Here is a 15,317-nt window from a genome sequence, read left to right on the forward strand (position 1 = left end):
GATCCTTTGGGCACAGAGGGAGACGATCCTAGCATGACAGAAAAGGGGGAAAGGAGACAAAAAACTTCCTTGGCTAAACAGGGAAATCCAGGGGAGCCTAAGGGCAAAAAAGAAGGCATATAGATGGTGGAAGCAGGGAGAGGCTACCAAGAAAGAGTATACCTACTTGGCCCACACTTGCAGGGAGGCACTTAGAAAGGCCAAAGCAACTGCAGAGCTGGGCTGGCGACACAAATTAAAGACAACAAAAAGTCTTTTTTTAGGTATGTAGGGAGTAAAAGGAAGGCACAGAGCAGCATAGGACCCCTACTGAACACAAAGGAGCAATTAGTGACAGATGGGGGGACAAGGCTAAGATATTCAATGCTTTTTTTGCCTCGGTGTTCCTGAACAGGGCTCGAGATAAGTCTCCTAATGAGTTCTTAGATGGGCATCAGAGGGACACCAGCCCACCAGCTGTCAACACCGACTTCGTGCAGATTCACTTGGATGGACTGGATGTGTTCAAGTCAGCAGGCTCGGACGAGCTGCATCTGAGAGTACTGAAGGAATTGGCCAGCATCATAGAAGAACCACTGGCACCACTGCACAGCATGTGGCACTCGGGTCAGGTCCCAGAGGACTGGAAAAGGGCCAATATGGTCCCTATTTTCAAGAAGGGGAGGAAGAACGTTCCTAGTAATTACAAGCCAATCAGTCTCACCTCCATCCTTGGAAAGGTCTTTGAAAAGATTATGAATGATCATATTTTTCAGAGTCCAGTGGGAAACATAATGCAGCAGAGAAACCAGCATGGATTTGTAGCAGGTAGATCATGCCTGCACAATTTGGTTTTGTTTTATGATAGGGTCACAAAATGCTTAGATGCAGGAGTAGAGGTGGATGTTGTTTTAGCAAGGCCTTTGATATGGTATCTCATGACATTCTCATAAATAAATTAAGAGGCTATGACATAAATGTTTACATGGTCCGGTGGGTGTCAAATTGGCTTAGCGGTTGCACCCAGAGAGTGGTAGTAGACAGGTTGGTATCTACCTGGAAGGATGTGGGTAGTGGGGTCCCACAGGGTTTGGTCTTTGGCCCTGTACTCTTCAATATCTTCATCAGTGACTTGGATGTGGGTGGGAAATGTACTCTGTCTATGTTTGCAGGCAATACTAAATTGTAGGGTGAAGTGCACACTCCCCTCTATGCGCCATTGGTCAGACCACAGCTGGAGTACTGCATCCAGGTTTGGGCACCGTACTTCAAGAAGGATGTTGACAGACTCAAGAGGGTCCAGTGGAGGGCCACTCATATAGTTAGGGGCTTACAGAACAAGCCCTGTGAGGAGAGACTGAGGGACCTGGACCTTTTAAGTCTCTGCAAGAGAAGTCTGAGAGGTGATCTTGTGGCTGTCTACAAATTTATTAGGGGAACACAGTAAGGGATTGGAGATGCTCTGTTCACCAGGGTGCCTCTTGGGGTAAAAAGGAGCAATGGTCACAAACTGACAGAGAGCAGATTTGGCTAGGTATCAGGGAAAACTTCTTCGTGGTAAGAGTGGCCAAAATTTTGAATGGGTTCCCAAGGGAGGTGGTTCTCTCACCTACCTTGGGGGTGTTTAAGAGAAGGCTGGATAGGCATGTGGCTGATATCATCTGACCCCAGCACTCCTTCCTCCCTACGCAGGTGGTCAGACTTGATGATCTGTTGAGGTCCCTTCTGACCCCAGCATCTATGAATCTATAATTTGTTGACAGGTAACTTCACTGAAAAAAGAAAACACTTTCAATGGTTGCTGAAAAAGCCATTTATTATTTTTCAAAATATCATGTAAAACATTTGCAACATTTGTTTGAGCCTGACTTGGGATTTTTGGATGCTGACCAAGAGTAACACCACTGTTTTGGTGGACTGAGCTGTGTCCTGGTCCTAGGTCAGGGAAGCTGATTTTCTTTGACATTCCACTATTTCTTTGTCAGCCCTCTCCATCTATTGTGTAAACTCCTGGGAAGCATTCCTGGCACTGTACAAGCCTTCTTTTCTAGACCAGTGTGGTACATATGCAGAAGCTAAGATACAGGTTTAACTGTTATGTTGATCATCCTGAAAAGAACACATCTCTCCAATGCAGGTTGAGGAACTGCTTTTAATCTGTGAATCCGGTGTAGCATTTGGTTATCTTATTTGACACATAACCTTGTTCCCAGAATAATATCTGTCCCATTCTAGCACAAATCTACTACACTGATGGCCAAAATAGAAGACAGAAGGACAGGATCACTGCAGGCACTTGAAATAGAACCATCTCTATTTCAGATTCTGCATTTCTCATCCTCCCAGATTCCTACAAAACTCAAATTTTAACCTGGAGATTTAGGGACAGGACAGGACTAGGGAAAGTGAATTTAATGGGAGGGAGATTGTCCTCATTACCATTAATGGGCCGAGTTCTGGATTGGAGGCAGGTAATGGCTTATAAATGATATTTAGAAATCTTCTTTTAGAAATTGGCTAGAAGGTAGAGTCAATATTGCATTAGAACAATGGTCCAGGGCAACGGCAAGGTTTAATTGGTTTTTAAAAGTGTGTTTGTGGCAAAGATTCTCAGTTTTAGCAGTCACTGTGTTCGAAGCTAGCAGACAAGCATGCACATACATCCTGGGAAATTGAAAACATGCAGACAGAGTTCCATAACAAGATAGAAACCTGAAGAATTGGCATCGGGTCACAGTGACCAGCTGCAAAGCCTCTTAGATTTCCAGTTTTGGGTGGAATGACCAAATTAAGACATCAGCAAATTACCAAATTAAGATGCATGCAGGTGATGGGCTTGTGGAAACAAAGAATAATGCTGACAAAACAGAACATGGATAGTATGATGAATATAAGGGAAACCAATCAATGGTATCCAGAAATGAGGAGTCATCAGGGGAGAAAGAATTCAAAAGGAGGAATTTTCAGAGCAGCAGGAGGGATCCTGAGGCCACTATGGGTGGAGGGTACACCACCGGCTTGTTTTGTCTACCCTGTTAGGAGACCAAGTGGGCACTGTTTTCAGCTCCCAAGACTGCTGACATCTGATATTTAAGCAAAGAACTGATTGCATAGGGGCCAGGTATACCACCACTCTGTGAAGCCTTAGAACTGGTGGATAAGGGATATTATATTGGGTAGTTATTTTGGTTGCTTTGCCTGCATCACTCTTATTTTCTATCACTGTGTGTCAATAAATTTTGCCTATTATCAAATGGAAGACGTTGTGATTGGTCTAAAGGAAGGTTGTACCCGCTTGGAACAAGGTATAAGGGCTAGGTTGTAAATCCAGTGCCAGGAGCAGGGAGGTAGTTTAACAATCACATGATTAATCCTATTTCTATGGATGGTCTTGGTTTTAATTTCCAGGTGAGCCCTGAATTCAAAACAGCAGATGATAACCAGAAATTAATACTCTAAAGACTACTACCTGCATGTTAATATTGCCAAAAAGTCTGAACCTCCAAAGTTGGGATGCAAGGACTGGGAATTTCACTCTGTGTTAACCGCTATAGATTCATAGACATTAGGGCTGGAAGAAACCTTGGAAGATCATCAAGTCCAGCCCCTGCTCAAAGGGCAGGAAGTCAGCTGCGGTCATAGGATAGCAGCAAGATAAGCTTCTAATTTGCTTCCAATTTGCAACCAATTTGAAAAAGGAAGTCCACAAAAACCTGGGATGTATTTAGAAGGAAGAGTTGCGGATATGCTGAAGCATGTGGAGGGTATACAGGAAATGTTGGGCATTTATTAAGTCTTCCCAGAGTTGTCATGAAGCATGTGGGACTGGCCTTTCAGTCCCTGCATTAGTTTGTCTCTCTCTGAGCAAATGTAATTGCTTTGTCCTTCCCCTGTAGATATATGCTCAGGTACCATGAGATGAACCAGCCTTTCCTCTGATAAACAGCTTCAGGACAATTTTCAAGATCTGCTTGGTCTTCACCCCATAAACAATGGTGTTGAGGCTGGCGGGCAGAAGCAAGTAGAGGTTGGCCATAAGGATGTGAGCTTGCGGTGCAATGCTGTGCCTCCCAAAGTGGTGTGTGAGGATAGTGAATAATGAGAGTGCGTAGGTGGTGATAATGGCACAGAAGTGTGCTGTACAGGTGCTGAAGGCCTTGCTGCATGCCTCCTTGGAAGAGAGGCCCACCACAGCCCTGAGGATCATTGCATAGGAGACAGAGATTCAGAATACATCAAAGCCTGCAATCATCAAGGTAGCTACGAGGTCATAGATGGCATTGGCCCTGATGCTGGAGCAGGTGAGCTTTATTATGGCCATGTGGTCACAGTAGGTGCGAGGGGTGATGTTGGTGTGACAGTACAGCAGTCGCCGGGCAAGGAAGAGAACAGGGATGACTAGAATCACTCCCCTGAAGAAGGTGATGATCCCCGCTGTGGTGATGATAGGGTTAGTCAGGGTGGTGGCATATATCAGGGGGGAACAGATGGCCATGTATTGGTGCAAAGCCATGAGCATGAGCACACCAGACTCTATCCCTGTGAATGTGTGTACAAAAAACATCTGAGTTAGGCGGGCTGATCTTGCAATCTTGAACCAGAAGATGCACATTGCCTTGGGCAACACAGAGGCGACCACACCAATGTCTGTGAGGGACAGCATGGATAGGAAGTAGTACGTGGACCTGTGCAGAGTCTCCTTGACCTGGATGCGGTAGAGGAGACTGGTAGAGGAGACTGCAATTCCCCACCATGGCAATGATGTACATGGGGCAGAATGGATTGGAGATTTTTCAATAAAGAAAATGCAGCAGTTTTTAACCCCTCCCAAGCTGTTTGGGTAGTTAGGAAGTGTGCCTGGCTTATGTGGACATCCCATTTTTCATGCCTCACACCGGCCATGAGTTTCTTCTGTCCTCTGTGGAGTGATGATTAATACTGGCAGCTGAGGATTACACAGAGGGAGATGGGGAAGACAGATCTACATGATGGGATGGTTCTCCAGACCAGCACCTTTTCCCATCTTTGCCAGGAATCTATGTCTAATCCCCTGAACTTCCCTAGTGGTACCCTAAAGCATCCTGAAAATGGACATGAATCCTGCCCACCTCCTTCACAAGGGGATGGAGACTAATATCATAATGTAAGTGAATTTCTTAAAATACCAAGAAAAATTGGTAGAGACTAGGGGTTAATCATTAGGCCAGAGAGAGCTGTGTTGGAAGACATGTCCCCTCGTACACCCACCATACTTTTGGTGGGGTAATTGCCCATTCTCTGCCGTCCGCCATCTTTGCAGTGGGGTGATCAGAGGGGGAAGCCTTAACACCTGTGTTGGTAGGAGGCTGGATACTCAGTCCTGAGAGTCCTGTATCAATGCTGATTCCTATCTGGGGTGTAGGCCATGGGAGATATTTGAGCAGGCATCCCCATGCCAAGAGGCCTAGGCCCAAAAGCATTGGAAAGGTAGGCCCTATGGCCTTCTCCTTTGCTTCTTAGATCTCACATACATTCATGTGTCCTATGAAGTCTGGGGTCATCCCTTGACCACTCACCCACATCACTTGAACCTACACCACCCAACATGTTTCCTCCTGAAAGGATCTTAGCTATAGGCTGAATCAAATGAAGGTTCTCAGTAAACAAAGCCCGTTGGGCATTCACGACCCACAAGTTGCTGATGGAAGTGTCACTGATCTTCATAGTGAGCCACTCAATGTTGTTGTCATCTTGTGAGGAAGCAGCTTGGCACCACTCAGTTTCTCTTCTGATGAAGGTTGCAAGGCTGTAGGTGTTGCTGAGGGTGAAGGCAACCAGGCTAAAGCCTTGCAGTTCAAGTCTTTCAGGTGATTCTTAGTGTGTTTCCTGCAGGAGGATGACAGCTGCCTTGTGTTCAGCAGCAATCTGGCCAACAACAGAGAGCTTAGCTCTGCCACTTCCTTTGATGTTGAGATATAGGACAATAGATGGAGATTCATTGCTTACTAGTGGTGTGGGTCCAGAAGCTGAAGCCATTCACCTGAAAATGGTGCTAAGCTCAGTGTGAGAACCCCTCTAGCAGCCCCACAATTTACTTGGCTGGCAAGAATTCAAAGACGTGGCAGTGATGAAAGTGTGGCATTAGCTTCCCTGAAAGATGTATAATGAGAAGGTAGACCATGAGAAGGTTGCCACAATCTACCTCTAATCTCTATCCATACCAATAAGTTCACCAAATGTGCAGATGACCTGTCACCTACAACATGAACCTCCCATCAGTGGAACAGCCAATAGGTTATACAAGAGCTAAAGCTAAAGCACTTCATACCCAACACCAGCTTCCACCCCTTGGGCTGGCAGCTGCCCCACAGGGTCTTGACTGCTCTTAAACCATCTTAGAATGGGTGTTGGACAGTTCAAGGTGAACATGAACTCGGGGACCTCTCCAACGATGCTGGCTGCAGTTGTGGTGTTCAATCTCAGGTGGTTGACCATATCATATATAGTAGCCCTCCTTTAGGCATCCAAGGTCTTACTGGCACTGACTATTCTACTTGTCACTGGATTTCTGGCCCGCAAGCTTCCAAGTTACTAGTGTGGCAACACTTGCTTCATCATCATCATCATCATCATCATCATCATCACCATGGGTTGGGTAGATAACCACCAGAGCAAGCTTACCAAGCATCAACTGAAAAAGCAGCAGGTGATGATGCTCAAGGGAACCCAGGTCTACCCCAGCCCAGGAACAGAGCTTCTTCATGAGTACAAGGAAGCCAAGGGCATTGGTGACACATAGGGGATACACGCGGGTGCACATGCACCACCTGAGATTGGCAGTGCACCCCCTGCGATTGGCTGCTGCTGCCTGTGGGTGGTCACCACTCACCACCCTCCCTCGCTGCTCACACTGCCAGTGGCCAGTTGGCACCTGCTGCTTACACTGCCACAGATTCCCGTGGAAGCTCCCCACTCTCTACCACTATGCCCCCACCACCGCTGCCTGCGGGCAGACTCTGTGCCCCGCCAGCCTCTGGGGGCATGCGTCATTCACAGCCTAGGGCCTCCAACAGCATTCTTATTTTCCTGCACACTAATGTTAGGAGTTTGGAGAATAAGCAGGAGGATCTTGTCCTTCTGCTAAACACAAACAACTACAATCTCATAGGGATAATCGAGACCTGGTGGGAATCCTTCTATGACTGGACTATGGGTATAAACGGCTATACCTTGTACAGGAGGGATTGTGCTGAAAAAAGGGGTGGGGGTGTAACTCTCTATGTGAAGGAGAGCTACACATCCCTACAAGCTGAGATTGGAACCCAAGGAGGCTGACTGGAGACCCTTTGGATTAGAATACGAGGGGAATGTGGTCAAGGGGACACAATGGTAGGAGTCTACTACAGACCTCCAAATCAGGAACAAGTGCTTGACCAAGAATTTTCCAGGGAACTGGCCAAGGCTGCACACTCCTGGTGCATGGTTTTCATGGGAGACTTCAACTACCCGGACATCACATGGGAAGAGCACTCAGCCAAATCCAGTTGGTCTCAAAGCTTCCTTACATTTGTGGATGAGCTTTACCAGTCTCAGGAAGTTTATGGACTGGCTAGAAGGCGCTGCTGGACCTGGTACTGGTTGAAGGTGTTGATTTTATCAGTGACTTAAAAATTGAAGGGAAGCTGGATGATAGTGACTATGAGTTGATTACTCTTACTATCCATTGCAAAGCTGGCAAGTTAGCTAGCAATTCACTAGTCCTTGACTTTAGGAAAGCTGACTATCATAAGCTCAGAAGGCTTGTTTTTGAGGCCCTGAGAGGCCATGATTTGACAGGGAGGGGAGTTAATGCTGAATGGTTGCTCCTTAAGGAAGTGAACCTAGAGCACAAGGGGAGTGCATCCCAACCCATAGGAAAAGTTGTGAAAGGGCTCAGCAACCCCTTGGCTTAACAGGCTCATGGACCTGATACATCTAAAAAGAGAGGCTTATAAAGGATGGAAGACAGGAAATACCACTAAGGAGGAATATTCTGCACTGGTGCACACCTGCAGGGAGTGAACTAGGAAAGACAAGGCTGCAATGGAACTCCAATTGGCTACACAAATCAAGGACAATACAAAGTCCTTCTTCAGATATGTGGGGAGTCAAAAGAAAAACAAGGGTAACATTGGACCCCTGCTAAACCAGCTGGGGCAGCTGACTACCAACACCCAACACCAATCTGCTTAATGATTACTTTGTCTAGGTTTTCCACCAGGTCAAAGGGACCACCCTGCCTAACATGAAGTGGGATGACCAGGGTAAGGATGAATATATACCCACCATTGGCATGGACCTTGTGAGGGGGCATCTTGAGAGGCTGGGCCCCCACAAATCAGCTGGTCCAGATAGACTGCACCCAAGAATGCTAAAGGAATTGGCTGCCATCATTGCACAGCCACTGGCAAGGATAACTGAGAACTTGTGGTGCTCCAGTGAAGTACCTGAAGATTGGAAGAGGACCAATGTGGTGCCTATCTTCAAGAAATGGAGGAAAGAAGACCCAGGAAACTACAGGCCAATCAGTTTGACCTCAATCCCTGGGAAGACTTTGGAAAAAAATCATCAAAGAGACCATTCTTGACAGGCTAACAGAAGGCAATATTCTGAGGGATAACCAGCACGGGTTTTTTGCAGGTAGGTCTTGCCTGACCAATCCCATTTCCTTCTAGGACCAGGTGATGTATCACCTGGATAAAAGGGAAGAGGTTGAGATCATATAACTGGACTTTAAAAAAGCCTTTGACCTGATGTCCAATGATGTTGATGCAAAAATGAACATGAGCTGCCAGTGTGACGAGATAATAAGCAAGGCTAATCGCATTCTTTCTTGCATCAGCAGAAGCATCATGAGCAGGTCTAGGGAAGTAATAATTGCCCTCTATGCGGCATTGGTGAGGCTGCAGATGGAGTACTGCATCCAGTTTTGGGTGCTGTGCTTCAAGAGGGATGTGAATAACCTTAAGAGGGTTCGGAGGAGGGCTACTCGTATGGCTGAGGGCCTGCAGGTAAGACCCTATGAAGACAGACTGAGGGATCTGAATCTTTTCAGCCTCCGCAAGAGAAACCTGAGGGGTGATCTTATGGCTGCCTACAAACTCATCGGGGGGGGGGGGGGGGCTAGCAGGGAATAGGGGACACTCTGTTTACCAGGGCACCCTTCAGGGTTACCAGAAATAATGGTCACAAACTGGCAGAGAACAGATTTAGATTGGACATAAGGAAGAAGTTCTTTATGGTAAGGGTTGCCAAAATATGGAATGGGCTTCCAAGGGAGGTGGTGCTTTCCCCTATCCTGGAGATGTTCAAGAGGACATTAGACAGGCATCTGGCTACCCAGTGCTCTTTCCTGCCTGGAGCAGGGGGTTGGACACAATGATCTACCAGGTCCCTTCTGACTCTAGAAATCTATGAAATCTATGATGTGCAGCCTTGGGGGAGCACAATATCCCTGAAACTGGGCCTGTGCTTCTCTCCTTTTCCCTGGCTGGGTGGCAGCAGGGCAAGAGGAGAGAAAGGCTTAGGGGACTCAGGAGATACTGGTGCCTCCTGCTTATGGAATTTTCCAATGATGAAGGAGAATATAGGATCTCAGACACAGAGCTACCTGGAAGGCAGCTTTGCACCATGGGACACTTTGTCTGGAATCAATAAATCTTTATGTGCTGGTACTAGGGGAAAGTCAGAAGATGAAGCAACTCCTTGATTCTCCTGGTTCCCCTGTTAGTCAGAAAGAGGGAAGAGCACCAGGGATCATGGGGGAAGGAGCCCAGTCATGGACCAGGGCCTGTATCTGTCGCACACCCTTTTGGGAGCATGTCATGCTGTCCTGTACCTCTCTGATTCCACAGTATGGAGAACAGAAGATGTAGCACTTCATGTCCCTACTGCCACAGGCTACCTTAATGTCAAGGGTATGAGTCAGATAAAGATGGTCACAGCTTGACCCTACTGGGTCATGAACCAGAAGATCAGGAACAGAGAAGGGCAGAGAAGCCAGTGTCCCAGCTGGTGTCCAGGGATTAGGAGCATATGGGTCTGGAAGCCAAGCTCTGTCAGGGACCAGGACAAGTGCAGACACTCTTTGTAGATGCAAAAGCCAGGGGAGTCAGGAATAGGAAGCAGGTATCCAGACCAAGGTGAGTAGCCAGGGCATCTGGGGTGGGCAGTTGTAACTGTATGGCACTAGGATGTAGGCAACCAGAAACCAGAGCCCAGAGGCTTGGCAGAGAGACTTCTGCACTGCTGAGCAGCCTTCTAGGCCCTGGAAGAATGCCTGCAGGGATCTGGAGGTGGGGTCAGGCCTCCCCAGGTAACCAGGGCCAGCTGGGAGCAATGTAGCCTGCCTGCTGTCCTCAGTATTGTGGGGTTGTTGTGTATTTCTGTTGCTGCTTCATTTTTTTCCATTTAGCTCTCATTCTTCTGGCTGTCCACTCCCTTTCTTTCACAGAACATAGAGCCAGGGGGCATCCCCTAAACGAGCAGAAGACAGGTTTAAAATAAAGATGACAAGGTCTTTTTTCCACAGCACATCATTAACTTGTGTAACTCATTGCCACAAGAGGCTGTTGAGACAGAGAGCAGAGCCAGGTTCATAAAGGGGTTAGATAAATCCAGGCATGATAGATTTATTAATAACTATTAAATAAAACAGTCAGAGGTGCGTCTTTTGGCATCCCTCAGCCAGTTATGGTGGTGGGTGCCAGAGAGGATATAGATTCATAGATGCTAGGGTCAGATCATGCTAGTGCTCAACAGATCATCAAGTCTGACCCCCCTGCCTAGGCAGAAAAGAGTGCTGGGGTCAGATAATCCCAGACAGATGCCTATCCAGCCTTCCATTAAAGACCCCCAAGGTAGGGGAGAGCACCACCTCCCTTGGGAGTCCAGTCCAAATTTGGCCACCCTTACCATTAAAGAAGTTTTTCCTGTTATCTAGCCTAAATCTGCTCTCTGTCAGTTTGTGACCAATGAGAAGAGAATGATATGAGAAGAGCTAGATCATTCTACATATATCCTGTTCATATGCTCTCCCATCTACTATTGCCACTCCTGGACACAGGCCTATTTGTTAAAGAGGCACAGAGGACTTAGGGCCCACCTCAGTTTCTTGAGGGAGGCTACTAACTATGTAACAAATGATTTCTTGGACAGTGGATGAAAAAACAGGAATGGGAGTGTAGGTCACAGGTTCATAACCAGGTTCCAAGGGGGAATACCAAGAAGAAAAACCCACCTAGCAACCCCTGACTCTTGAACATACTCAAAAAGCCTCTGTTTGCCTCCCAGTGAAACTCTGCCTAGAGAGGTAAATGACCTAGTAAAGGAAAATCAGTCCCATTCTTGCCTGGGTTCTCCCTGCCAGGGCCTCCTTCCAGGTATGGTAGACAGAGAACTTGGTAAACCCACTTGTTCAAACAGCCGCACTGTTGCAATGCAAGAAAGGGCAAAAAATGTGGTGTGTACAAACTCCCTTATACTCTTATACTCTTACGTTTCTTATATGATCCAGATTAAGAACAACAGGTCTATAAGGACAGATGGGACATTCCCAACTCCATCTTCTGTCTCCCCTGTAGCCAATTTCCCCCATTGTAGATCTCACTGGGGCCTTGATCAATATATGCTGTTCACACAAAGGCCTGGCTAAATCACTGGCCAGAGTGGGCCTCACCAACAAACCAGACTGATGGATGAACTCCTCACATAAAAAGTGGCACGTGGGACAGATGGGTGCTCCTGCCAAGAGATGGGTAGGGGAGATGATGGTACAAGGTAGGATATTCCAGTACCAGGATGATAAGGCTGGAATGGGAACTCCCAGGTCAGAATGTGAAACAAGCTCATGGTACAGGATGGTTTGAGATGTTCAGGATACAGATGGAAGGCAAGAGGTCATTTGTTTTGATCATTGTATAAAAGGAGAATTGGAAATCAGGGGAACTTTGTGGTGGCCTGGGGGAGCCTGTGTGGTGTTGCGCCAACTACCTTGTCACATGTACAAATGCCTAATGTCCTGATATACTCGTTAGGCCAAAACGTGCTATGGCGGTGCTTCTAGACAATAAACATGATAACCTTTACCACTGATCTGAGCCTGGGGTCATTCTTTAAGACAAAACTGGTGTTGGGAAGTCCAGGATGTAACTTTGCCCTCACAGCAGTTTCATAGATTTCATAGACATTTGGGCCGGAAGGGACCCCAGAGGATCATCAAGTCCAGCCCCTGGCCCCAGGGGCAGGAAGTCAGCAGGGATCATAGGATTCCAGCAAGATAAGCATCCAAATGTGTCTTGAAGGCATGCAAAGTGGGTACTTGAACCGCCTCTGGCAGCAGTCTATTCCGAAACTTGGGGCCTCGGACAGTGACGAAGTTCTTTCTTATGTTTAGCCTGAATCGGTTGTGGTAGAGTTTGTGATCATTTGATCTTGTCATCACTTGGGGTACTCTGATGAACAGACGTTCGCCCAGATCTTGATGAGCACCACTGATAATTGTATAGGTGGCCATCAGATCACCCCTGAGCCTGCGCTTTTCCGGGCTAAAGAGCCCCATGGCTCTCAGCCTGTTGTCATAAGGTCTTTTTTCCTGACCTCTGATCATGCGCGTGGCTCTCCTCTGGACTCTCTCCAGCTTCTCCACATCCTTTTTGAATTGTGGAGCCCAAAACTGAACGCAGTACTCCAGCTGCGGCCTCACCAAGGCCGAGTACAAGGGGAGAATGACATCCCGGGATTTGCTTGAGAAGCATCTATGGATGCAAGCCAGCGTTTTGCTTGCTTTACTAGCCACAGCATCACACTTAGGGCTCATGTTCATCTTGTGGTCAACCATGACCCCCAAGTCCCTTTCATCTGTAATGCTAACCAGCGTAGCACTACCGAGCCTATAAGGATGCTGCAGGGTTTTCCTCCCAAGGTGGAAAACCTTGCATTTTTTGGTGTTGAACACCATCAGGTTCTCATCTGCCCATTTCATGAGCCTGTTAAGGTCTGCCTGGATCACCTGCCTGTCCTCAGGTATGGATGCTTTACCCCAGAGTTTGGTGTCGTCAGCAAACTTGGCCATTCTGCTTCTGACCCAAATGTGTCACCACGTTGGCCGTCTTCCAATCATCGGGCGCTTCACCAGAGTGCCAATAGCTCTCGAAGATCCGTGCCAGGGCTGAGCTATGATGCTCGCCAGCTCCCTGAGTACCCTGGGGTGTAACCCATCAGGGCCGGCTGACTTGAAGGTGTCCAGCCTGTCAAAGCGTTCCTTCACGAGGTCAGCTTCAGTGCAGGGCAAGGAATCTGAGACGTCAACACTGAAAACACATTGATAAGTGACACTTCATAAGGACAACAGTAATGAAGACACTGATAACCCCAGCTGAGACAGGAAAAGCTATTTATTATAATTTATTATATAATGTAATAACTCTTGCAATCCTCAGTTAAGCCTGACTTGGGATGTCTGGATTTTGAAGGAGAGCAACATAACTCTTTTGCTGGACTGAGCTGTGTCCTGATCCTAGGTCAGGGAACCTAATCATCTTTGACTTTCCTCATCTCAGTTGTTTCGCCTGGGAAGCCTCCTTGGCACTGTATGTGCATTCTCTATTATTCTGTTGTGGGACATGTACAGAACCTGTAATATGGGTCTAACTTTTATGATGAACATCCTGCAGAGAACTTATCACTCCAGTGCAGGTTAAGGAATTGCTTTTAAACTGTGAATCTGGTGTGGAATTTGGTTATGAATCACTTTTATTTCAGATTCTGGATTTCCCACCCTCCCAGATTCCTCCAGAACTCACGTTTTTCCCTGGAGATTTGGGACATGATGAGAGAAGGGCAAGTCAGTTTAATGGGAAGGAGATTGTCCTCATCACCATTAATGGGCTGGGTTCTGGAATGGAGGCAGGCAGGCAGTTTAGCAATCAGATGAGAAATCCTATTTATGTGAATGGTGTAGGTTTTAATTTCCAGGTGAGCCCTGAATCTGAAAGAGGAGATGATAACCAGAAAGTAATAGAGTAAACACTACTACCTGTCCATTAATATTGCCAAAGAGCTCTGAACCCCCAAAGCTGGGCTACAAGGCCTGGGAATTATGCTTTATGATAACCACTATAGAGAAGGAAGTTCACAAAGACCTGGGATGTATTTTGAGGGCAGAGTTGGGGATATGCTGAAGCATGTGGAGGATCTAAAGGAAATGTTGGGCATTCATTAAGCTGTCCTGGAGTTGACATGCAGCATGTGGGACTGACCTTTCAGTCTCTGCATTAGTTTGTCTCTCTTTGTATAATGTAATTCCCTTGTGAATCTGTGCTCAGCCTTTCCTGCACTAAACAGCTTCAAGACACTTTCCCGAATCTGCTTGGTTTTTATCCCATAAATGATGGTGTTGAGCATAGGGGGCAGGAGCAGATAGAGATTGGCTATAAGGATATGAGTGTGTGCTGTGATGTGATGGCTTCCAAAGCGATGTGTGAGGATGCTGAATAATGCTGGTGTGTAGCTGGTGATAATGGCACAAATGTGGGCCGTGCAGGTGCTAAAGGTCTTGCTGCGTGCTTCCTTGGAAGAGAGGCCCACCACAGCCCTGAGGATCATTGCATAGGAGACAAAGATGCAGAATATGTCAAAGCCCCCAATCACCAGGGCAGCTACCAAGCCATAGATGGCATCAAGCCTGATACTGGCACAGGCCAGCTTCACCACAGACATGTGGTCGCAATAGGTGTGAGGGATGATGTTGGTGTGACAGTACGGCAGTCGCTCGGTAAAGACAACAACAGGTATGACCACCATCACTCCCCTGAGGAAGGTGACCACCCCCGCTGTGGTGATAACAGGGTTGGTTAGGATGGAGGCATACCTCAGGGGGTAACATATGGCCAGATAGCGGTCCAAGGACATGAGCATGAGCACACCAGACTCCATCCCTGTGAAGGTGTGGATGAAGAACATCTGGGTTAGGCAGGCGTTGAAGCTGATCTTTTTCATTTTGAACCAGAAGATGCACATTGCCTTGGGCACCACAGATGTGACCAGCCCAATATCAGTGAGGGAGAGCATGGAGAGGAAGTAGTACATGGGCTTGTGGAGAGCGCCCTCAATCCGGATGAGGTAGAGGAGACCGCAATTCCCCACCATGGCAATGATGTACATGGAGCAGAATGGGATGGAGATCCAGATGTGAGCTTCTTCCAAACCTGGGATGCCATTCAGGATGAATACGGAGGGTGTCATATCAGTCACGTTGATCTTTGCCATGACAGTTGCCTGAGGGTCGTGGCTCCCCTCACAGCAGGTTTTGCTCCCTAGGA

General features: G+C 47.2%; 1 protein-coding gene and 1 pseudogene across 1 annotated transcript; both read right to left on the bottom strand.

The window, feature by feature from the left end:
* Nucleotides 1–3,883: 3,883 nt before the first annotated feature.
* Nucleotides 3,884–4,772, bottom strand: LOC149875601 (olfactory receptor 52N4-like; annotated as a pseudogene).
* A 9,442-nt stretch (nucleotides 4,773–14,214) lies between these two features.
* Nucleotides 14,215–15,264, bottom strand: LOC149875602 (olfactory receptor 52N4-like). The gene has a single exon (XM_090057962.1). It carries the CDS (start codon nucleotides 15,262–15,264, stop codon nucleotides 14,215–14,217), a length of 1,050 nt encoding a protein of 349 aa, XP_089914088.1.
* Nucleotides 15,265–15,317: the final 53 nt, after the last annotated feature.

The sequence above is a fragment of the Crocodylus siamensis genome, chromosome 1, assembly GCF_052110815.1.
Source record: "Crocodylus siamensis isolate JL-2025a chromosome 1, ASM5211081v1, whole genome shotgun sequence".
Taxonomy (NCBI): Eukaryota; Metazoa; Chordata; order Crocodylia; family Crocodylidae; genus Crocodylus; species Crocodylus siamensis.

Bases quoted from the DNA above. Each gene is read 5' to 3' on its own strand.
- LOC149875602 (XM_090057962.1), bottom strand. From the start codon at position 15,264: ATGGCAAAGATCAACGTGACTGATATGACACCCTCCGTATTCATCCTG.